Source organism: Megascapheus bottae, chromosome 2 (assembly GCF_031878675.1).
Source record: "Megascapheus bottae isolate mThoBot1 chromosome 2, mThoBot2.hap1, whole genome shotgun sequence".
Taxonomy (NCBI): Eukaryota; Metazoa; Chordata; class Mammalia; order Rodentia; family Geomyidae; genus Megascapheus; species Megascapheus bottae.
The window spans coordinates 57,110,270-57,136,145 of NC_143510.1; the positions used below are offsets into that span (position 1 = coordinate 57,110,270).

Below are 25,876 nucleotides of genomic sequence, written 5' to 3' on the forward strand. Positions count from 1 at the left end.
TGAGCAACGCCCTTTTCAAAATAATATTGTTTTCTGAGAATGTGTTTCTTTGGGAAGCCATGATCATTTTCCACAGTGGATACAGGGGAATTGAGTATATGGTCTTCTCACTACGACAGAAGATCCAAGATGGCACTCAGCACTGAGTGCCTTTGACAGCACACACAGTGACTATTAAAGGCCAAAGATCACCTTTCCCAGAAGCCCACACACTGTGCAAGGCAACCCAAGTGTCAAAGACCAAAGCAGTATGTTTCCAAAGGAACTTGCAGCATGCCATAAAGCTGCTACCACCTCCCCTTATTCAAAGCATGCTTTTCTCTTTGTTAAATCTTTATTGTCTGAATAGCATCTACTGAAATATGAACTACCTATTCTGGCTTGATGAATTTTTTTTTTTTTTGCATTGCCGACTGTTTTCTAAGAAATATTTGAAAAATGACCAGCCTATGGTTGAAAAAAAAAAAGATAATCCCAAGGTTCCTCATTACGTGCTTTTCTCAATGAAGCTCTTATTTGGAGTACAATCTGGGGTGCCAACCCTGTCTGAGCCACAGAGGGGAGCCGCCCAAGATCCCTGCAGAGGCCTTCGTCAGCGAGACGGCGGCCTCTGGTGGGGGAGACTGGGAATGCGGCGGGCCCGGGGATTGCCGAGGGGGATGAAAATCCGTTCCTCCATCTTTTCACTCCCGTCGGGTAAACGGGTCGCTGCCCTCGTCACGGTGAGGGCCTGCTGTCAGACCTTCACCACGCGTCCACACCTCGCGCCCGGAGCGTTCTCAGAGCGAGGACATGCTGAACGACCTCGGGGCGTCAACGAGAGCCCCAGGGGGGAGTCCCTGCTCCTCCTGTCCTGACTTCCTTTAATAACCTCAGACCACCTTTCCAGCCCTTATGGTGTCTTCGAGGTGCGGTCTACCAGGAGAGAGGAGGAACGAGAGGGAGAGGGAGGCATTTTCAACAGCCTTCTCAACGAACGGGCCAATTACGTGCGTGGGACAAGCTAAGAGAGGCTGAGGCCGGAGGAGGACAGAGACGGAGGAACAACGCGATGCGAATCTGAGGCCTGACCGCGTGAACCATTTTCTCCTGACACGCTCATCCCTCGTCCGTCCTGCCCAGGTCGTGAGACCTGGACGTGCGCGCGCAGGGAACCTTCAGTTCCTTGGCCTCCCGGCGGGCGCGGCTAACCCTGGCCCTGTGACTTCACACCCCGTGTCTGCGTGGGCCAGCGGCTGCTCGGGAGGGAGCCCCGGGCGCCCAGCCCGCCCCGCCCCGCCCTCCACCGTCCCGTCCCCTCCGGGGTACCTACCATCTCCTTGAACGCGCTCTCCAGGGCCCCGATCACCAGGCCCTCGTGCGGAATCTTCTTCTCGGTGAAGAAGCGCGCGGGCGGGGTGCCGGGGGACCCTGGGGCGCCCACGCCGCCGCGCAGGGAGGCGGCTCGCGTCAGAGTCCGGCTGTTGGGGGCCGCGTTCTCGGGCTCCTCCCCCAGGCAGGTTGGGGGCAGCACGGCCGAGTTCTTCAGGATGTCCACGATCTCCTGCAGCTGCTCGGTGATGTGGTGCTGCAGCAGGTGCGACGCCACCACGGCCGCGCCCGACCCCGCGTGGCCGTCGAACAGGGACCAGTAGTGACAGGAGACGCCCTCGGATTCCTGGTGGAAGAGGGTGACCGCCAAGAGTGAGAGCCGCAGCAGGCAGACCCCTGCCCCCACCCGCTCCCCCGTTAAGTCTTGCTGGTGACTATCGGGGACGAAGGGATCCCTGCCTCTCCACCTCGGGAGGAGCCGAGCTGTTTGCACACTGGGTTCCTACTGGGAGCTGGCCATCTACCCAGAAGCCATGGGCAGGAAAGGGATGGCAACAGAACTGCGTACACTCCGCTTCACCCTCTGACTCTCCCCCTCCGGTCTGTGTCAGTCCCAGACTCGGTCTGGCCTGGAGTCTTCGGAGAAAGTCGAGCCCTTTTCAAACACAAGGAAAGGGTTGATCACATTCTCTCCTCGTAGGGCCCTTAGGTTCAGGACAGTTGCCCCATTTTCCTTGCTTAAAACCCCAAGTATTTGGTACATGTTTTGTTTTTGTTTTTTCCCTTAGATACAGGATCTCACAAGCTGAAGCTGGTTCAAATCTGCTTTTCCTATTCTTCCCTCCATTGCTTCTCCAGTTGATGCCACTGGCATCTTTCAGGTTCCTCCTACTTGAATGTACCTGAGTTCCCTCCTCTATCATAGATTTAGTACCTACCAGTGGACTTCTAGCCTAGTTCAAGATATAATCTGAACCACAATTTAAGCTATGCTTAAAGCACATATGCATAAGATCTATGGGACAGAGCCTGGACTAGCAGTGGGGCTTAAAGACTGAGAGAATGAGATACTGGAGGCCTGTCCTGTTCTTCATAATCCAGCAAGGGAGATAGACAGTGATCAGTAATCACTCGCATAAATTACACATCTGGTCATTCCTGGTGCCATGAGGCAAGCCCACAGAGGGTCACATTATACAAGATAAAGAGAGGATAAGAGAATACTAGGCAGTAGTATCAAGAGGTGCGAAAGCACCTCTGTGCATCCCTCTGTGATCGAAGAATGCACTGAAAAATCGGAGACTAACCATGGCTGTATGGTTCAGTAACAGAGTGAGACAGAAAAGGAGGGGAGAAAAGTGCCCATGCTACTTAGTCCTTACAGGGCATATGATTGAGGTAAGAGTGAGGTAAGAGTGACAGCAATTCGTTTCTAAAGCAATGCAGCAAGGATCTGGAGAGTGAAACTGGGGGTGATATCAGAAGGCAAACTGTAACCTAAAAAAATCTAGTCAGATTGAAACGTAAGAAACAAATGACTAAAAACACAGCAAAGCAGAAGCACACACTGTAGGCTGTATAACTCAGAGGAAAGTGAGGTGGAAAGAACAGTGGCTTAAGGACCAGCAGATCTGGATTCTCACCCCATCTTCCACATTACTATCTAAGTGGATAGCAGTGTGGAGTTGGACATTCCTGTTGCTAAACATCCTCTTGGCTGTGTTTTTCAGATATGTAAAATGCAAGTGATAGTTACCTTATGGAGACGAGATATGGGAGGCTAACTGTAATTGCTGCCCAGTGCCTGGCTCGGCAATGTGTATGGATTGTGTGCGCGTATTATCCTATTTTACTCCATTACAACACAATCCTGGTGAGTCATCTGGACTTCAGTCCTCTACCAAAATGAGGGGTGGCCCTAGAAGACCCCTCTAATACCTCTCTGCTAGTTGTTCTGTTTGAAGAAACAGATTAGTGGGGGTTGTGGAAGTAGAGAAATAATTTGTATGTTAAGATAGGCCGAACACTATTGGGAAGGAATGAAAGATGGCACAGAAGGCATCAACCTGGAAACCTAGGACAGGGGAGTAGCAGGTGGGAAAATCTGGTGGAAAGCTTCTTATCTTACAACTGACTGTGTGGCAGCAATGGGACATGACACATTACTTCCCAGACTCTTCTCTTTTGCAGCTATGTGTTGTAATGTGATACACTGGCCAGTGAGCATGAAGCGGGAGTTTTCTGGATGGAACTCCCTGGTAAAAAAAAAATGCCCAATTTAATTGGCCTGGTCCTTTGCTTTCTCTCCTTCCTGTTTCCTGTCTGTATCACAGAAGCCCCATATATAGGTGTACTAACCCCTTTGTAAACAAATGAAACTGCAGGTTCAGGGTGGTAGGACAGGAAGCCAGAAAAGCTTGGGCCCTTGTAGTCTTGGAATGGAGGGCCCACAAATCCCACACAGCACACTACCTTTGTGCTTCATCAACATCTGGATAAGCTATAACTGTTATCTTCAAAAAGAGCTGGAGATATGGAAAAGAAAGAACATGTCTGTTTGTATAGTATCCCAGAACTTGTGGCATGAACAGAAGGGAGAGAGGAGTACAAGGAAGGTACAGGCACACAAAATGAAGCTGAATCCCCGAACCAGGATTCTTTTTTTTTTTTGGTCATGGAGTTTGAACTCTGGGCCTGGATGCCATCCCCGAGCTCTTCAGCTCAAGGCTACTGCTCTACTATGTTGAGTCACAGCACCACTGCCTGGACCAGGATTCTTAATGTATGGCAACTATAAATAGGATGCAGAGAGTCCATGAATCTCTATTTTCACAAACCTTTAAAGTTAGCACTTTGTCTTACTAAGAACACAAGACAATGTTAATACCAGTACCTATACTTGTCAAAAGATTCAATACACTGCCACTTCAAATATATTGAATTACTGTTGATGCCTGCTACTACTTTAAGTATATGGACATTACTAAGCTAGGTCTTGTTATCTATCTGCAGCACTAATAAAGAGTAAAATATATTATAAAGTTATTTTAACTTTTGATAACCACGTCAATGTAATTAATTTTAACATTCCTATATATTTTATTGTTTTCAGTTCAAAACATAATACTGTACAAAAAGGTAAAAGGTACAACCCTCTAGATTTACTGAGGGAGGTATATGGAAGATAGGTCTGAGCTTTTGAAGCTGCAACCTTATAGCCCCACACATACTACTTCTGACCAAAGTATGGTTTCTCCTTAATGAGGAAGAAAGAACACTCATCAGCCAACTAGCATAGCCAGTTTTTTCCTCATCTACCAATTAAACTTCATAAATCACTTATGGTTAACAAAAAAGTCTAAATAAAATAAACATAGATAAATTAAAATCACAGAAATAATTTTAATAAGAAAGAGGAGCTTTAAAAATCTGTTTGCACAAAGAGAATCTCTGGGAATACTTTCAGATTCTTTATCTAAAAATGAGAAACTCTGTTTCTACTGTTTCTCATAGACATAGGCGCCCTCATGTGGTAGAAATGAGTTCTTTGCATTTTCACTAACTGGGACATTAAATGGGACATCTAGAAGCATTCAGGACCTTGGGTGTTTTCCCACATCCAATAGTTCTGATAAACTGTGATCCATTACAGGGCCCTTGGTTTCCCCAGCTAAGTGGTATAGTAAATTAAATTATTAATTTTAGTCAGAAAGAATGACATCGCCCCATTTGTTAGGAAATGGAAAGACTTAGAAAAAATCATATTAAGTGAAGTAAGCCAGACTCAAAGGAACTTAGGCTCAATGGTTTCCCTCATTCGTCATAATCAGTAGAAACCTTGGGCTCTACTAGCAGAGATCTGCAATAGAGCAAAATCTTGATACATAAGGCCATATAGTATGAAGCTAATTGAAAGGACCTCCAGGATATTGAAATAAAAGCCATATAACAAATGATTGTTGTCCTTAATGTACTATGTTGTCTCTCATCTCCTTTGCTGTCCTTGGTTATCTCATATTGTTATAGTATCTCACTTTGTTATCTGATATATTGAATTTATTTGTATTTGGTTATTTGAAATTTGATAGGGAAGGGGGGTAAACCAAGACGGGTGGGGGGTGTGGGGGGGGAGAGAAATGGGTACCAAGGCATGTGAAAGGGTATCAATGTATGTGAATTAATGCACCTTCTATCTGGCAAATATCATGTAACCCTTTTACTAATTACAATAAAAAATGCAAAAATTTATTAATTTTAAGCCAAATTAACCCTCATAGAGGAGCAATAGGTCATATATATACATATATATGTGTATGTATATATATGCATATACATATCTACATATACACATGTATATATCAACAAAAATTGTGATGCTAGGGGACTGGGAGTTTGGCCTAGTGTAGACTGCTTGCCTAGTACGCATGAAGACCTGCGTTCGATTCCTCAGTACCACATACATAGAAAGGGCCGGAAGTGGTGCTGTGGCTCAAGTGATAGAGCTTTAACCTTGAGGAAAGACCAAGGACAATGCTCAGATCCTGAGTTCAAGTCTCAGGACTGATTAAAAAAATGGTGCTGATAGGAAACATGAGCAAATTAAGAACATGTCAATGCAAGTACATTTATTCCTAATAAGGATATTATGGTCATATCTGAAAATAATATCTAGGCCCAAAGAACCAAAACATTCAAGGGAACAGTTGAAATATGCAATAGAACTTGCTATTGTTCTTGGTGGAACATTAGCTAATGGTATCAGGTACCTTGAGATATTAGCTCAGGATAACAAAAAGTCTGTGCTGTTAGCAAGACAGAAAGAATGACTGTAAAAAAGAAACTTCTCAGAAAAAATGCCTTTCATATACTTAATATCATATAGCTCTTCACCATTATTATTTTAAAATCCTGCTTTTAAACTATGTAAGTTTAATAGACATTTATATTTATTAATAGTTTTACACCATATGTTACAAGTGAATAAACATATTGGGGATACAGTCCCAGAAATCGTTTTTACTGATGGTTTGGGTGATCCTCAGGGAAAAATATCCTTTGGGTGCCTTCTGGTAAGATTCAAAGGCTGAGGGACATCTGGGTTGATTCCATATCTTAGTTATGGTAAAAAAAAATTCTGCAATGATCATGATTGTGCTGGTGGCTTTAGTGTGGCCTGGTTTTGTGGTCATTTGGATAAATGCCCAGGAATATGATTGACGGGAAGCCCTAAGTTTAGTCTTTTAAGGAACCTCCATATGATTTCCAGAGAGGCTGAACAAATTTCCATTCCCACCAACAGTGTAATAGTATTCCTTTTTGCCCAACTGGATCAAGAAAATGTGACATATTTACACAATGAAATTCTATGCTTTCACCAGAAAGAATATCACCCCATTTGTAAGGAAATAGAAAGACTTGAAAAAAATTATATTAAGTGAAGTAAGCCAGATCCAAAGAAAGGCTGCATGTTTTCCCTCATTTGTAAATAATTAGAATGTGTCTATGAATCTACAAGTAAACCCCATGGATAGTAAAGGACAAAAAAAATTACACTTGGTCATGATAAATTAAACAGGACACTAACCATTCAAAGAGTGAGAACATGGAAGATATTCTTAGGAGAAGATCGCAAGGGCTCAACAGCTATGTGCATATGATTATATAGCTATGTGCATATGATCATGTAAAACAATGCTTATTGTAACGAACTCTAAGAAATGGAAACAAGAGGTTTATGGTTCTCCCCCTCACACACACACATTTATACTTCGTTACTGTTTTTCATTTCTTTTTTTCCCACTAGTCCTGGGGCTTGAACTCAGGGCCTGAGCACTGTCCCTGGGCTTTCTCCAGGAAGAGCTCTATCATTTGAGCCACAGCATCACTTCTGGCCTTTTCTATGTATGTGATACCAAGGAATCAAACCCGGGTCTTCGTGCATGCTAGGCAAGCATTCCACCACTAAGCCAAATTCCCATTTCCTTGTTTCTCATTTCTATACCCTCTGTCTTGTATATAAGTTTATCTGATTTGGGTAGAGGAAAGGAAGACACAGAAATGGTGGGACAAAGGATAAACTAATTCAGCAATGATACTCACTAGAAACTGTGTTGGAAATTAACTATGTAACTTGGGAGAGGAAAACCTGGAAGAAAATGAGGGATGAGATGACACTGTCCAAAAGGAAATGTACTTATTATTTGGGTATACTGTTCTCCAACTGTAACCCCTCTGTACATCACCTTTACAATAATTAAAAAAAAGACACACACGCTTCAAATACTTGCCTTTTTTTTGCGGGGGGGGGGGGTTGGTCATGGGGTTTGAACTCAGTCTGGGCGCTGTCCCTGAGGTCTTCAGCTCAAGATGACTACTCTACCCTTGAGCCAAGCCCCACTTCCCATTTTCTAGAGGTTAATTGGATATGAGTCTCAGGTCCTTTGGTGCCCCAGCTGGCATTGAACCTTGATCCTCAGATCTCAGCCTCCTGAGTAGCTAGGATTGCAGGCATAAGCCACCATGCCTGGCTAAGTACTTGACTCCTCCCCCTCCCCCCGCCTTTTCCTACCTTATAAACTATTCAGGTATTATACAACCTTGAGAGAAGAAGCCATATCAACAGTGTAAAAGGAATATTGCAAATGTGAAAGTTTACTTGCGGTGAAAGTTTTATGTTGTGATATATCAACTATATCAGCAATGTCTCCCTAAATTATTACAGAAAAATCATAAGTATTATAAAATAATACTGAAATGTAGCTGCCTTGTGGCTATTAGGGTAATAACAACCACTTGCTAATTTTTTATCAAGTATCACATGCCAGCTTTCCATATTTTTATCCCTGAGAGGATGAAACTATTATTCCTGATGTACAGCTGAGGAAACTTTGATATGACTAGATCAGGTAACTTACAGAAATTAACTAATCTTGTAAATGGTAGGACCAGGATTCAAACTTAGATAGCTGTTATTCAGTGAGAAGCCTTTATCTTCTTGCCTGTTTCATAACTTAGTAAGTTATGGACTTTTAAGTTATATGAACCGAAAGGATGACAATTTCATTTCAGTTCTGTACCTGAGTCAGTAAAAGCTGTGATACCAATTCTGAATTCACAAAGGAGATTATCTCCTAAACAAAGAGAGAAATTAAAATAGAAAGGAGAAATATTTATTGAAAGTATTCACATCAACATTAAGAACTACTATATTCTTCAACTGCAAATATAGAAAGAGGAATGTTATAATCTAGACTCAGAAGCTAACCTGTGGAGATTTTGCACTTCCCAGCCCTGTGTTTCAGTTTCTTCATCAGTAAAGATAGTAATGCATATTTATGGGTGAATTATGAAGTTATATGAACTCATGCTGACAAAGCACTAAGACCAATTTCTATCATACAAATGCTATTTAAGAAAAAAGGAAAAAGAAGAAAAGAAAATCTCAAGAGCTATTTCCCTTCCCGTGTTCTTTATCCCTAAAGCTGTAGGCAGTTAGATTACAAATGAAGCAAGAAGTTTCCTTCTTTGCACTATTTATTTTCTTTCAGTCTGGTTGTAAGAGTTGTGACAGCAGGGAATTCTACTGTGGAATCAAGCTTTAGTTGTGTTTCTAGCATGGCATATATCTCTTTCAAATCCTGGTCTTCAAGGAAATAAGCACCCACTTAGGCAATAATTTTATAACTTTAAAGTCACAGTGACTGATATCAATACCTAATGTCAAAGTCACTCCGCTTGAACAATGGCAAGAGTTCTCTGTCCCTGAACTAAGAGATATGTGTTTGGAAAGAATCCATTGCCCTTCCGTATATGTATGTATATGTGTGTTTGTTTATATACACATACACAAATATATACATGTGTATCCATGTATATGTACACACATATATACATTTATCGATGTGTATCTATATATAATATATCACATATAATTGATATAATCTATATACATAGATATATGTTGATATATATACATGTATATATATGTGTGTGTATATATATATGTATCTATATATATATATGATTGACTGGTGTCTCATACCTATAATTGTAGTTACTCAGGAGGCTGAGATCTAAGGATTGTGGTTCAAAGCCAGTCTGAGCAAAAGTCCATGAGACTCTTTATTTCTAACAAACCACCAAAAATTTGGAAATAGAGCTGTAGCTCAAGTGGTAGTTCACAAGTATACATATATATTATATACCATATGCAAATATTATGTATATTTAATTTTATTCTCTTGACAGAACGAGTCAAAATTTACGATAAGCAAAGTAGATATTGAATAATAGCACTCCTACTGCCTTTTATAAGGTGATGACATTATTGCACAGTTAACTTTCCAAATGAATACAAGTATTCCAGGAGGATTGTCAGTGAGGAGCCATAAGTAACCTTCACTGTAATGTTCTGGATTGAAAGAATCTTCTTACAGAAAATGGGTGGAAGAATGGCAGACGTTCAGTTCACAGTTAAAAATGTCCCATTCTTCTTTTCCTCACCACCTCTCCTGCTCCAATTTACCCTCACTGCTTTGAATTCCTACTGGGCTACCATGTCTTCTGCTGAGAAAGATAATCAGATTCCTTCTCCCCTGCTGATGAACTTGTCCCTGATAGGGACACAGCCATCTCCTGTTATTGTAATTAGACACTGAACTAACAGATACAGAAACTACATACTTTGATGTGTTTTGACTAAATTAAACAACAAAAAGATACTTTTAAAGAAATAGGCTTCAAATGCACTTGTCCATAACTCTGGTTTCAAGCTCAAATCTGCTCCAAAGAGGGAGTCATATGTGGGGTGATAAGGGAGGGGAATTGTTTTGGTGATTTCTATAATCATTTATTTTTCCACTTAAATATTCTATAATACATGCATTTCTTAACACTAAGGCTATAAGATGCTTAGTGAGCTTCCTCTTTCCTCAGAGAAGTTACATTGTTATAGTTCCACCTTATTATCTCAGTCATAGAAGGACTAAATACTTGAGAACTGAAAAAGCCAATGCTCCTTGGAAATGAGTTTTCATGCTAATGGAAATTAGTATGACGCAGCAAATGGTTCATAGCAAAAGAAAGAAAGCAGAGGAAGGCTGATCAGTTCTCAAACATCTTGGTCTGATTAATTAAAAGGCCTTCAAGTGGAAGGCAAAAGAGTGTTTGGGGGTAAGATATTATTTTCAACACAGCATCTTTCCTAAAGGAAAGAGGAAGAAAGTAAGGAAAGAGGGAGAAATTAAGCAAATGGAATTCCATTTGCTTAAGAGGGATCCCACACACTTTTTTTCATTCTTCATACCTGCCAACTTACTTTTTCATGGTGAGATAATCAGGGTGTTATTTATTTTGTTGTTTTTCCACTTTGGCTTTAAGAGTATGTGCCCACAGTTTTCCATCCTTCTACCAAAAACTCCCTTTCCTTACTGATAAACTTCTACATACCTTCATCCCTTTGAATACTGCTGATGGGAATGTAAACTAGTATCAAAAGTATGGAGAACAGAATTAACAGAATAGACAGTGTTGGGGGCCGAGTAACGCCATGTCTTATAACTTTCTGCTGAGACCTGTAGTAGGGGTAAACACGTGGACCTCTTTGTCCTGCCCACCTGTTATGCTGATAGGCTATGGCACCGAATATAAGGAGGAGGGATGTGGGGAATATATAGAGATTTTCCTGCCTTGATGAAGCTGCGTGGCATCTCTGTTCGTGCCCCGGGGTAAGAAGGCTGAGTACAGGAGGACAGTAGGCCCTCTCCTCTTGCGGCTCATCCTGGTCGGGGCATGTTTTTCCCTATCCCTCCTACTAATCGAGAGGGACTGAGGACAAAGGACCACGACAGACAGAATACCATATAATCCAATAATCCAACTGCCAGAAATATATAAAGAAGAACTGAATGTAGGAATTCAAGAGATATTTGTATATTCATGTTCATCACATCATTATTCAGAAATAGCCTGAAAGGGAAAACAACCCAAATGTCCATCTGTCAATGAATAGATAAAATATGGTATGTTTGTAGATGAGATATTCATCCTTAAGAAGGAAATTCTGATTCATGTTACATGATTCATGGATGAACCTTAAGGACTATATTCTTACTGAAATAAACCATATACAAAAGACAGATACTATATGATGCTATTTGCATACAGTATGTAGAATGCTCAAATTCAGGAAATGAAAGAAAATAGAATGTAGTTATTAAGGGCTTAGAGGAGGGAAGAGTAATGTCTCATGAGCACAGAGTTTCAGTTTGAAAAGACCAGCATTTTTAGAGTTAGATAATGGTGATGGTTGTACAAATATGTAAATATACTTAATGCCACCCAATAATATGGTTTAAAATGGTGACTTTTAGGTTATCTATATTTTACCACAATCAAAAGTAAAAACGTAGCACAGCTCTTCTTTCCAGTGGTGAGTGTTGGGGACCGACTGTGGGATCAATGACCTTGGACCTGACCTTGGACCTACACAACAGTATACACAAGGAAGTAACTCTTATCAGGATGACTTCAAGCAATGTCAATCAGTTCTTATCATGATGACTTTAAGCAATGTCAATCAGTTCTTATCATGATGACTTTAAGCAATGTCAATCTGTTCTTATCATGATGACTTTAAGCTATGTCAATCAGTTCTTATCATGATGACTTTAAGCAATGTTAATCCTTTCTCAATTATCCTATATGTGATTTGTTTACTATTTTGTATGAATGTAGCCTCTGGCAGTTCCCTAGTTTTAAGAAGAGTATTTAAGGTCGGAACTTAAAATAAACGACACAGTCTTAGGCAGCAGTCTGGAGCTCACAGACTTCTTGGACTGCTGACTTGGGCTGTAGTCCTCCCGAACTCCATCTGTTTGTCTCTCTTCTATTTTTTCCTAGTCCTTGCCCCTATTTCAGGAATCCCAATCCACGAACCCTGGTTTGCTGCCGGCTGGCTCCGGCAGGTGAGAACCTTTTTTACCCTGTCTAAGGTCATTTGCATATTTATAATATCTTTTGAGGGTGATGTGATGTTACTTCTTTTCTTTTCTCTTTTTTTCCTTCCACTTACGGTTAATCTCAAGAGGTTACTGTATCTGAATTTGTATACAGGTATACTGTATATACACTTATTTGTTTATTTGAAATACGGAAGGGAAGGGGAAATAAGATGACTGGGAGGGGGAGGGAGGAATGAAAGGGGGACAAAAACATGAGATGGAGTACTAAGGTTTGAGAAGCAATGTAGCCACTCCTGATGAATGTAACTGTAACCCCTCTACACATTATCCTGACCAAAAAAAAAATCATCAACACAAGCAGATGGGCTAAAGGCAACCAACAAGAATAGATAAGAAGCACATACATTTGTGTCATCATGTACTGGATAATTTCTTTTCTGTGTAGGTGGGGGGAGTGGGGTTGAGGAGCATCAGTACCCATTCCAGCTGCAGCAGCAACAGCAGCAGCGGAGCTGGGCCTGGTGGCAATGGCAACAGCTTCAACAGCGAAAGTGGCAACAAAGCCACCAGTGTTGGCAAGGGTAGTAGTAGTAATGGAAGACCTGGCGATGGGGTGGCACAGACAGCAGCAGTAATGAGGATAGGTCATAGAAGACCCTGGCACCCTGTCACACTTTTTACTCTAGGGCTGATGTTCCCAGCACCCAACACCTATATAAGACTTTTAACACTAGAGGATACCACCAACTCAGGTAAGATCTAGAGGATCAAAAAGTTCCCTAGATTCCATCTCCAAACTAGCAAAAAAAATCTGGATGCATTGCTCAAGTGGTAGAGCACTAGTCTAGTAACCACAAGGGCCTGAGTTCAAACCACAGCATAAGCAGAAGAGTGGAGGAGAACAGAGAAGAGCAGAAGAAGGAAGATCATATAATCTCTTATCCACAAGTGAAAAAACAAAAAATTCAGTGGGTCTTATCCAGGAGAACTGACAGAAGAGGGACTGCTTCCATGATATTACTGCTGATATCTATTAAAAAGGTATCAATTAAGACAGTTTCCTATTTTCCACAGATGACTGGATTTCATTCTTCCAACCAGCTGCCTTCTATCATTTGGTAGTTACTATTGTTAATCTTCCCGTTTTGCAGAAAAGATAACCAAGACTCAAAGAATAAGTAATTAGGCAACATTAACCAGCTAATTAATAACTGGTAGGCTGCCTGGAGCTGTTACTCTAATATCTGTGTATTTAACCATTACAATGCTTTGCTGCCCAGTACAGCCTCAGCTCTAGCTCTTTGGCTAGGCTTAACACAATGTTTCCTTCAGTCTTGAAAATAAGTCCCATAAATCAATTTTCTTAATTATACAATGTCCTAGTAGTAACGAGTCAGCCAGCATTTCTTTAGTATTCTCTGATCATAAATGAAATAAGGTGTTATTTTTTAGACTATGAAGAAATTCTGACATCTTTTAAAAATCTACAAGAAATGTAATACAAAAAAGTATCCTTAAGATTATGACAGTAGTCACGTTTGGGTTGTCTTGTTCAACATTCTCTGATTTTCTCAGTGATTGCTCCTTTCTGGGACTAAATAATCTATCGATGAGCAGAATGCTGATGAGTTTCTGTCCTTTTCTGAGGACAGAACTTTCTGAGGATATGTCTGCTTTGTTCTCCAGAAACTGGAGAGAGGAAATGTGCTTTGTGGTTTGTCAAAGGCAGGGCATTCAGTGGGCTTGGCTACCCATGGAGTATGAGGGCTTTGGGCCAACTGAAATAAATATTAATTTGGAAGAATGTCAGACACAGACTCTAACTGGCCAATTCTAATAGATAGGCAAGAGGAAAAAAAGGGGCAAATTCACAGCTGGGCTCCAAGCCAACAGCTACAGTTATTTCTACCCCTTGTGAGAGGCTTCTAGATCACTTCCTTTATAGAGACCTAGAAATGGCTTCTTTGAAGCCACCAAAGATATTATATATACGTGTATTTACTTTATTAAACATATAAATACCAGCTCATCTAACACATGTAACCTTGCCTTAGATTATATGATGCCCAGAATATAGATTCATTACTTAGGAGACACTGATTTGTATTACTTCCATTTCTCACCTGGATAAATCCCTAACACCCTTTAGTGGGGCTAGAGAGCATGTGCTCCACCTCTTCTGAAAACCAAGGACAAGGAAAATCTTACCGAGTTCTCCTTCAGCTGCAGCCCTTCCCCGTTGGGAAGGGAGGACCGTCTCTTGGAATTCCTGTTTGGGGTTGAGGTAATGGTTCCGGCTTTCTTCTTGACAGTGAGCACCTCACAGCTGGCTTGGTCTTCATTGTGAGTACTCTTCCCGGCATTGATGACTCTGGAGAAAAAGCCAGGAAAGCTCATCAAACCATGATATCCAGAAAGCTGAGAGTGTAGTCATTGTCTCTAGGGTCAGCCAAGGCAAGTCTCTACATCTGGCATAAAACTAAAACCCTACTCAATGCAAAAGACCTATGGCCATGGCATTTTATATCCTAAATAAACAGAGTTTTAAAAATGGAATTACATCGGCACCCAGCACAACACTTACTGAAGAAGTTGCTCTGAACTGAGTTTACCTTTATATGTATCATAATAGATGCATCAACTCCATGACCCATTCTAGTCAAAAGAAATCAGGCAATGAATTTTTCTGATTAATTCAAAACTAGAACTTTTTTTTTTGCAGTTCCAATAAATCAGAAAGTTTGGTTCAGGGGGAATTCTGTTTCATCTTATTCAACTGATAAAAGAGCAAAGCCACCACCAAATCTTATCAAACAACACAGCAGTGAATTATAGCAAATTGTAAAGGTCAAAGGAACAGAGAACCCTACCTCACTATTCCACACTCACTTTCACTTCACACACAGAATTGAACAAGACAAAAGTGTTCATTTTAACTGTTTTCTTCAAGAACAACACTCATCACATTGAGCTACAGAGCATTTTGACTAGAACAGCAAAGATAGGCACTAAGATAACATAGCAAGTTGACACTGATTTGGCTTAATTAGCAATTTTTGTTTCAAAGATTTTTGAGAAAGTGTGGTACTGTGTAGCCCAGGCTGTCTTTCAACCCTCAAGTGATGGGGTTATAGATATATTGAGGTGGGCTTAGTAATTACTAAATGTTACAGGCAAAAGGTCAGTTTCAGAAAAACACACCACCTCATTCAGGTACCTTCTGTATCTATCTCTCCTAGTTCAAATAGTTGGGTTAACAAAATTGCTTCGCTATTTTTATATATGTTATTCTTAATATGTGTCAAGCATGTTTTATAAATAAAAATCTAACTCATTTCATATACTGTGCTTTTTAAATTTTAAAAGAAGATCATGGTCTACAGTGTTTTAAAAGTATTGCTTAGAGGCCTGTGTAAGATGAGAATGTGCAAAGATGATCTCTTCAAAGTCAGATGAGCCTTTGGTATTTACTCATACACTCTTAAGGGCAGGGAGGTCATGAAAAGGAATGTTTATATCTGCTTTCCTGCCTTACCTTCACTTTCCCTCCTCCAGGAATGACTGATTTTCACATGGCTTGAAAATAAACTGTAAGGCGATGTGCATGGTAGTTACTAAATGGTGCCTCATTTCACACCAGAACTAAGTAATTTACACCATGTGGCACAGCTGGAATTCAGAATGAAGCCTACAGGATATTCTGGGGATATCAGATAGTCTGTACCAGGCTATGCTGGATTACAGAGTTGTACGTAATAAGCAGAGTAGGTAGCTCTAGTCCAGGCTTGAGAGGAGAGGAAATGGAGTTCTCACCCTCATTTTCAGGCTACTGAAGGAGTCTGGGAAGAGGCAAAGGGGAAGAATGGGTAGCTCTCATCTTCCGCTCCTAGGGAAGCTCATGTTTAATTCAGGCCAAGTCACTGAGGGGTCTATAGCTTCAGCTCATGATATGGGACATGCATCTGTCAAGAAAAATCCATATTAAGCCTACTCCCAGAGAAGTGAACCAGGCAGGCAGGGGAAGGAAGCATGGAATAATATTCATCTCTCCTCAGTTACTGGTAGTGTTTCCAAGCAACATGTCTGCGGTGGACAGTTTACTACAAATATGTTTACACTACCAAGGTCTCCCATAGAGGGCCTTCTTTAGGGGATGCTGAAGTCTAGGTTTGGCTGGAAAAACCCCATTCGTGACAGCCACTCCTTCATACTGTCTTCTCTACAAGATCCTAGCTGCTATTCCTGGAACTTGGCACCACTCTCACCATCAGCACCTCACCTTGTGCTGTAGTCATGTGTTTTGATTTTTGCTGTTTTTTTGAATAACAATAACAGCCAAAAGCACCACTGATTTCCAATAGCTACCTGCCAGGTTGACTCATCAACTGCTGCTGTTTTCCAGCAGTCTACAAAACTACTGTAATTACTCAAATCATGATCACTGTTCCCAGAAAGTACTTTGGTTCCTGGCTCTCTTGGTGGATATTAAACTTCAAAGTTGACCTTCACCAGGAGGTTCCACATACCTTATTATATGCATGAGAAACCCAGGACCTTGTAAGACTTAGCTAAATACAGCATTTCTGTGAATACACTTCAATGTCCCAAGCTCCTTAGGCTTCCACTCTCGGGTTGGGCTGTTTACTTTTGTGCATCTATTCCTAGCAGCTCATGGTTCAAAGGTCTCTACTTCAATGACTCATCAGATCTACAGGGCTGTTAAAGAATACTTACTGGTGGCCTTGTCACATTGAATATAGCTTGTAAAAAATACTAACAAAATACCAAAGTTCAGAAATGTCAATATCGAGGGAAGACAGTAGTCCCAACCCTATAAGTCTGTCTAGTCAGATATTTATTATTCAGATGATAAAGTACCAACCTAATTACTTAAATAACAAAGTCAACTCTTTCAAATAACATACATACACATCCTCTTTCCTTTTATTTTGGGGCACTGAGGATCTTCTGTATACTAGGCACGTGCGCTATGACTGAGTTATACCTCTGTCCTCTTACTCCATATTTTATAGTATTTTAACTTCCATGCTCCAAATAGCTTTAGTAAAAGATCTGATTCTTCTCAATTTACTTTGTCTCTAAAAAGTTTAATCACTATCAACTTAAACATTCAACTTAAACACTGCTCCTCAAAGGTCAATATTTATTTACTAAGGGCAAAGCAGATCAAGAAAGGTCTCATTTCTTTGTAGATTCAATGGTTTACTTAGATATTAACATTTGTGTTAGTCATCCTTGTCTTTTACTACACTCCTGGGGGGTCACCAGGTAATTTTGTTTTAGAACTTCACCTGCCTATAACGCTAATTTTCAAGGCTTTATAACAAAATGCTGAGGAACCATAAACCATTCTACTTTTGGTAATCTTATTTTCCAATCTCCTATAATGAAGGAAAATATTTCCTTGAAATTAAACCAGAGGTAGTAAATTGTGGCTGTTAACAGTTCAGGCTCTCTCCCGGAATTATGGCGCAAAGCAGGCGCTGTTGAAGGAAAGAGGCAGAATTGACATGGCTACTTCTAGTGGGAAGAATAACTACGTAATGTGTTGAGAATAATCTATGTGCCAGAGGCTATGGTCAGCACTTCTCATGTAAGTCACTTACTTTGTACTCTGGTCAACTCTGAATTAGCTACCATTGTAAATGTCTGTTAAAGAATAAGCACAGCTGGTGAGTGGCAGAGGTTAGCTAAGTTTCTTCTTCAAATCTCAGTTCGTTAGCTGTAATCATGAAATAAATTACTGAGTTGCTAAGATGTGTGTGTGCATGTGCATGTCTGCATGCATGTATGCATGTGTGTGTGTGAGAGAGAGAGAGAGAGAAAGAGAGAGAGAGGGAGAGAAAGAGAGAAAGAGGGAGAGAGGGAGAGAGAGGGAGAGAGGGAGAGAGGAAGAGAGGGAGAGAGGGAGGGAGGGAGGGAGAGAGAGAGGGAGAGAGGGAGGGAGGGAGGGAGAGAGAAAGTGTGAGTATGGAAGGTTGGGATGGGGGCAGGAAGACTTTAGTCATCTAAGGAACTAGGTAATTTTCAAACTTGAATTAAAAATTCAGGAAGGAAAAAATAGTGAAGGGTGGCTACTGCTTTAATACAGAAACTTTATTTCCAGTTTTTCAACTCTAAAGATCGCATTTGTCCAGGGAGAGAGACACATGGAAAAGTTTGCTTTCACCTAGGAACCTTCTTTCAATCACACATAGGGTTTTTGTTTCTTTCTCCATATAAAAACAGGTAAACTTAGAACTTTAAGGACTTGGAAGTAAAAAATTCCTGTGCACGTTAGTTTTAGCTCAAAGTTATAACCTAAATACTAGGTATGGTATGAACCTGATCATGAAGATATATAAAAAAAAAAGCAGCAGGAGATTCATTCTGTATGTCCCTTATGCCTTTAGGAAACCTGTTTATCTTCTTTTTACTGGTGAAATAATACTATTCACAATTTGCTTCTGTAATGAACTCCACCTTCATTTCAGAAAAATTCCTGCCTGCCTTTCATTGCAACTGGGTTTTTTTTTTGCCTACTTTTCACTTGTTCCTAAGCATGACTTTATATACATTCATTTGATGTCACCTGTATTAATTATAAAGTAACTATCTTCAAAGTAATGAGCTCTAACCAAAAAGTTAATTGGCCTAGAGAACTCATAATTGTCACAAAGGCCACTTCAGCAGCTGAGGTAAACAAATTGAACAAACCAATCTCTTACCAGGAAATTGTGGAAGCAATCAGGGAAATGCCAACCAAAAAGAGCCCAGGTCCAGATGGTTTCACTGTGGAATTCTATAAGACGTTTAAAGATGAAATAACACCTATACTCTTGAAACTCTTCCGAGAAATAGAAACAGAAGGAGCAATACTAAACTCATTTTATGAAGCTAATATTACTCTCATCCCCAAACCAGGGAAAGACCCAACAAAAAAGGAAAACTACAGACCTATCTCTCTAATGAACACAGACGCAAAACTCCTCAATAAAATATTAGCCAATAGAATCCAGAAACAAATTTAAAAAATCATACACTATGATCACATTAATAGAGCTAAGGATAAAATCATATGATAATTTCTTTGGATGCGGAGAAGGCATTTGACAAAATATAACATCCATTCATGTTGAAAGCACTAGAAAAAAATAGGAATAAGAGGTACATTCCTCAAAATAGTTAAAGTCATATATGAAAAACCTACAGCCAGTATTATGCTAAATGGTGGAAGACTGGAACCATTCACCTTAAAATCAGGAACTAGACAGGGATGCCCACTCTCTCCATTTCTCTTCAATATAGTGCTGGAACCCTTAGCCAGAGCAATAAGGCAAGAAAAGGACACCAAAGGGATCCACATAGGGAAAGAAGAAATTAAACTATCCCTATTCGCAGATGACATGATCCTCTACTTGAGTGGCCCAAAAAACTCCACTCCCAAACTTCTAGAATTAATAAACTACTTTAGCAAAGTGGCAGGATACACAATTAACCTTCAGAAGTCAGCAGCCTTCTTGTACAATACACAAACAGAAGGCCAAATCAAGAAAATGATCCCATTTGCAATAGCCCCCCAAAGAATAAAATGCTTAGGAATATACTTAACCAAAGATGTAAAGGAATTATTCAATGAAAACTATAAAAGCCTACCAAAAGAAATTAAAGAGGACACTAAGAAATGGAAAGACATTCCATGCTTATGGCTAGGGAGAACCAACATAGTGAAAATGGCTTTACTTCCAAAATTGATATACACATTCAATGCAATTCCCATCAAAATCCCAAAGACATTCTTTACTGAAATAGAAGATATAATCCAAAGATTCATATGGAACAAGAAAAGACCTAGAATAGCCAAAATAATTCTAGGCAAAAAGAGCAATGCTGGTGGTATTACAATACCAGACTTCAAACTCTACTATAGAGCCATAATAACAAAAACTGCTTGGCATTGGCACAAAAACAGACCAGAAGATCAGTGGAACAGAACAGAAGACCCAGAAATAGAACCACATACCTATAGGCAACTTGTATTTGACAAAGGAGCCAAAGATATACAGTGGAACAAACACAGTATATTCAATTATTGGTGCTGGCAAAACTGGGCAGCCACATGCAGAAAACTAAAAATTGACCCTAGCCTTTCACCATGCACAAGCATTAACTCAAAGTGGATCAAAGACCTCAACATCAGACCGGAAACCGTGAAACTGCTACATGATAAAGTAGGAGAGACACTGGAACTCATAAGCACAGGCAAAAGATTCCTGAAAAGATTCCCAGGGTCACAACAGATTGGAGAGAAACTCGATAAATAGGACTACCTGAAAATAAAAAGTTTCTGTACAGATAAAAACATAGTCGTAAAAGTAGAGAGACAGCCAACCAACTGGGAAAAGATATTCACCAATAATACATCTTACAAATGCTTAATATCCAGTATCTACAGAGAACTCAAGAAACTAATCCCCCCCAAACCCAATAAACCATTCACTAAATGGGCAAAGGAACTAAAGAGAGACTTATCAGAAGAACAGATTAAAATGGCAGAAAAGCATATGAGAAAATGTTCATCATCTATGGTCATAAAGGAAATGCAAATAAAATCAATCAACCCTAAGATACCACCTTACCCCAAAAAGAATGGCCAAGATTTTGAACTCAAGACAATGACAGATGCTGGCGGGGTTGTGGAGAAAAAGGAACCCTACTGCACTGCTGGTAAGATTGTAAACTAGTTCAGCCACTCTGGGAAGCAGTGTGGAGGTTTCCTAAAGAACTGAAAATTGACCTTCCCTATGATCCTGCAGTACCACTTCTGGGCATCTACCCTGAACATCATAACCCAAGATATGATAAGGACACCTGCTCAGCTATGTTCATCTCTGCACTATTAGCAATAGTCAGGCAATGGAAACAATCCAGATGCCCTACTGCAGATGAATGGATACAGAAAATGTGGTATATATACACAATGGAATTCTACATAGCCAACAGACAAGATAAAATAATGGCATTCGAAGGGAAGTGGATGAATCTAGAACGAATCATGTTGAGTGAGACAAGTCAAGACCTAAGGAACAAAAGGCGCATGGTATCCTTAATATGTGGCTATTAAATCCAAAGAGTACAAGAGCGAGAACTCAATATCTGCATACCCAATGCTATGGAAATTGTAATGGAAATATAAACATAACTATATAGACATAAAAACCTATGACTCTTTAGATATGTTTTATTTCATAAATTAATATGTTTCTATGACAGACAAACCCTTAGCCTAATTTTGATTAAGTTCTAAATACTAAGTCCCAGTGATTGTAAATAGAGATTCCCTTCTTGAACACTTGTTTGTTAAACTTGTCATTTAAAATATGATGTAAAAATCAATGTTAATAAATTCTTTAATAAAAAATAAAAAATACTTCATCAGCAAAGACAGACACAGTTGAGATTTTTTGGGAAAGATTTCTATGTGCCCATGTACCATGCTGAGTATCTGACAGATGTCAAGTCATTAAGTACTAGCCTTTCCCACTCCAACCCAGTAGAAAACAGTAGTGGGAAGAGGGACCATGGTCAGATGCAATGGTTTCAGTGTAATGTCTAACTTTACTTGTGCATTCCTGGGCAAATCACTTTCAAAATGGGGAGAAGAGTCAATTCTCATCATCAACAAGTAGTGAGAATTAAATGTTCTGGCATGAAATGAATTCAACAGTGCTTAGCATATAATGAGCATTCAATATATGATTTAATAATTAAAACATTGAATACAAAGCCAGTGACATTTTTTTTGGCACTCCTAGGGCTTGAACTCAAGGCCTGGCCACTCTCCTTGGGCTTTCTCAAGGCTAGAGCTCTACTACTTGAGCTACAGCACCACTTCCGGCCTTTTCTGTTTTAGTGGTACAGAGGAATCAAATGCAGGACGTCATGCATGCTAGGCAAGGACTCTACCGCTAGGCCATGCTCTCAGCCCCAGTGACTTCTTTTTTGTCCTAGGGACTAGAAAATTTTTTTCCACCCTCACACCATTGTTCCCCTGCTGGCCCAAAGATGTGGGCCACCAGAGACATGCAGAGCCTTAAGGTGGCATAGGGACCTGGAGCAAACCACTCATTCATTTGAGCCCTGTTCTCAAGTCCCATGTGATTATGTGGACTACGCAGGAAAAATCCCAGATAGCTACAAATTCCTACTCCTTTCTGCCCATGAATGCCCAGTCTGTGCTCCCAGGGTCCTAGGTCACTCAAGTTTAAGAAAAGACCAAATGGAGACTTTAATGTTGTTTTTGAGAAGTTTTAAATTCTGAAAAGTTTAGGCTGAAACATTTACATGAAGCGTTCACACTGCTGAGCAGGCAGCAATTATACTAAATAAGGACAAGGGTATTTATAAAGGCCATTAGATGAAGTAAAAATCTGCTGATGCATAAATCACTGAGAAGCACACAGAAAAATACTATGTACAGAAATGAATCATTTATGCGAAGACCAAATATACTCATTGATTTATCAGAGTTCCTTTTGGTAGGTGACCTTTTAAAGCAGTATTTCGTGTGGTTCTCTGAACTATAGACCACTGAAGGAGGCTGGAGCTTCCAGGGAGATAACTTCTCATTGTTGGGGTATTGGCGAACCATAACTCTGACCAGGAATGCAATCTTTTGATAACAAACATTGACAGACACACCTAGATTGTCAATAGAATGACAGTTTCTCTGGCACAGATTCGGCCACCTCCAGGTAGGAAAGGGTAATATGTTGTCACTCCAGTCAGTGCAGTTAACACCAGCCAGATGTCATCAGGAAGGAAAAAAGACAGGATGAAATTTCTTTTCCTTTCTTATGATAAGAATTTCATGTTTTGGTGCCATGTAAGAAGGAAATTATTTTTGTAGACCAAAAGCCACTGTATACTGTCAATTTTACATGGTCATATATATCACACAAGTGAAACAAGGGAGAGAGCTTCAGGTTTAAGTAGATCTTAACATGTATAGAGGTTTCACTAGCAATATTAGCTGGAATGAGATTGGATACTAACATTTGGGAGCTATCTTTAACTTTATTTCTCTTCTCAATATAATAACTGAAAATTAAAAAAAATACCAACAATCAAAAGAAGATGCAGTGTTGTCCCTGTGATATCCCTACGTACATATCAACATTTTCTTCTTCATATTGGGTTGCTTAGAAGTCACCTTTAACATAGTGAAGTAAATATTAAAAAGTTCCCTTTAGGTATTTCCTTTCTATTTTCCTCTGGGTACTCTTGGCAAAAGCACTACTATCAATGTCCAATTTCAATATTTATTTAAGGAAATCTGTCCTTTGTTAGATGCTGGCTTAGTTCCCATGCAAAGCCTCAGTGCTATTCTATAGGGGCCATGTGAAAATAAGGGATTTTGTTTTCTTTTTTGATGAATTAATTTTTGAGGCTCATATTTTCAGTCCTAATGCATCTTCTTATAAAAATTGGACTTCCTTTATAAGGATGCTATAATTGAGGTGTGTATCATAGAACACAAAGGGAAACAATCTATGAGAGAATAGGGAAAGCAAATGTCACAGGTGAGGTAGCACCTCAGACCAGATGAGCTTGAAGTTTCTAAATAAAGTCAAAAAAACCCTTTAGGTTTACTACAGTATTTATAGCTGGTGGGTCATACCTGTAATCCTAGCTACACAGGAGGCTCTGATCGTAGGCTAAAGCCAGCCTGGACCGAAAAGTCCATGTGTGAGACTTTCATTTCCATTTAACCTCTAAAAAGCCTCAAGTAGAGATGTGTCTCAAGTGGTAGTGTGCCAGCCGTGAGCAAAATAGCTAAGAAAGTGCCCTGATACTGAGTTCAAGCCCTAGTACTGCATATACACACACACACACACACACACACACACCTAATTTTAGATAGCTTTTAGTGGCTATTGGCAATTTTCTAAAAAGGTAATGAGTCACAGAGGTACCAACACTATGAACAATGTTAAAGAAATGTATTGTTTTCAAAGAAAGTGAAAAGTCAATTTTAAATATGCAATTTAAGAATACAAACAAGAGCCAGGAGTTTGGCCTAGTGGTAGGTGAATGCTAGGTAGGTACTCTACCACTAGGCCAAACTCCCGGGTCCCTTGCCTATATTTTAACACTTAATTGGTTTTATTAGTGAGTCATACACCAGGTTAGATCCTACCTAAAATTAGAAAACTGCTCTGTTGTTATTATGAAAAAAATCAGGTTTTGGAAGGTGGCTTGAGCATGAACGAGAACACAGTATGACATCATTTTAAAAGTGGACAGGTGTCCAGGAGTGTAGCTTAGTGGTAGAGTGTTTACCTAGCACATACAAAGGCCTGGGTTCAATTCCCTGGTACCACCAATACAGAAAAAGCCAGAAGTGGTGCTGTGGCTCAAGTGGTAGCGCGCTACCCTTGAGAAAGCCCAAGAACAGTGCTCAGGCCTTGAGTTCAAGCCCCAGGACTGGCAAAAAAAAAGGGGAGACTGGTTTAGGCTAGGAGTGTGGCCTAGTGGTAGAGTGTTTGCCTAGCATACACGAAGCCCTGGGTTCGATTCCTCAGTACCACATACACACACAAAAAAAGCCAGAAATGGCGCTGTGGCAAAACTGGTAGTGTGCTAGCCTTGAGAAAAAAATGTTCAAGGACAGTGCCCCAGGTGCTGAGTTAGAGCCCTAGGACTGGCAAAACAAACAAACAAACAAAATGGTGGACTGGTTAATTAGTTATTTTGAATATTTTGGACACTTTCTTGTAAAGATTAAAGCAGGAGGAACTTCCTTATAATGTCAGCTGTCAGCTTAGGTTGACTGAGCCTGGTTTAACTCACTCCTGAAAAAAAAATCTCATTTTTCACAAAACCTGGTTTGCATTGGGATTTTCCTATTTCCTTAAAGTTCCTGTTTGATTCTGTGGCACTGGTGGGGAATGATTCCATTTCACTTTGGTTTGTTCCAGCTCAGTACAAAATCTATAGTCTATCATAAATTTTATTAATGCTTGGCTTCAATGGAAGTCTACACACCAAAGGAAAAACATATTTAATTATAAGCACCTTTATCAGTAAATGAGCTTGGGATCAAGACTTCCTTGGTAAATCCCAAATATCTCAAGCAAGTGGCTGAGGCTTGTCAGAGACCATAGCAAGTTAAGATAACATCATAATTTGAATAGCTCTAAATTTCTTTTCTTTTCTATCTCCTTTTCTTTCTTTCTCCTCACCCCCTCTCTTCCCACCTCCCACATTTTGCTAGTCTTGGAGATTAAACTCAGGGTCTATACACTGTTTTTGAGCTTCTTTTGCTCAAGGCTAGCACCCTACCACCTGAGCCACAGCATTTCTTCTGGCCATTTGTGTTTATGTGGTACCGAGGAATTGAACCCAGGGCTTCATACATGCTAGGCAAACACTCAACCACTAAGCCACATTGCCATCCCCTAAATTTATTTCTTTAACTATAAAATGGTGCAACTGTGGGAATCAAGAGGATCACTGAAAGTAAAATGCAGAAACCTGGCAAAGACATGTTTTTCTCTACTCAGAATCTCTTAGGTCTAGCCTTTCTTCCCCTCCTCTACCCC

General features: G+C 40.1%; 1 protein-coding gene across 7 annotated transcripts in view; it reads right to left on the reverse strand.

The window, feature by feature from the left end:
- Ppm1h (protein phosphatase, Mg2+/Mn2+ dependent 1H) overlaps nt 1-25,876 on the reverse strand; it is a 199,276-nt gene that overhangs the window by 108,231 nt on the left and 65,169 nt on the right. For all 7 annotated transcript variants that reach the window (XM_090327879.1, XM_090327900.1, XM_090327884.1 and 4 more), the window contains 2 exons: nt 14,481-14,643; nt 1,313-1,657 (listed from right to left, as the gene is read on the reverse strand). In XM_090327879.1, coding sequence (XP_090184005.1) covers nt 1,313-1,657; nt 14,481-14,643 — 508 coding nt within the window. The remainder of the gene's footprint in view (nt 1-1,312; nt 1,658-14,480; nt 14,644-25,876) is intronic.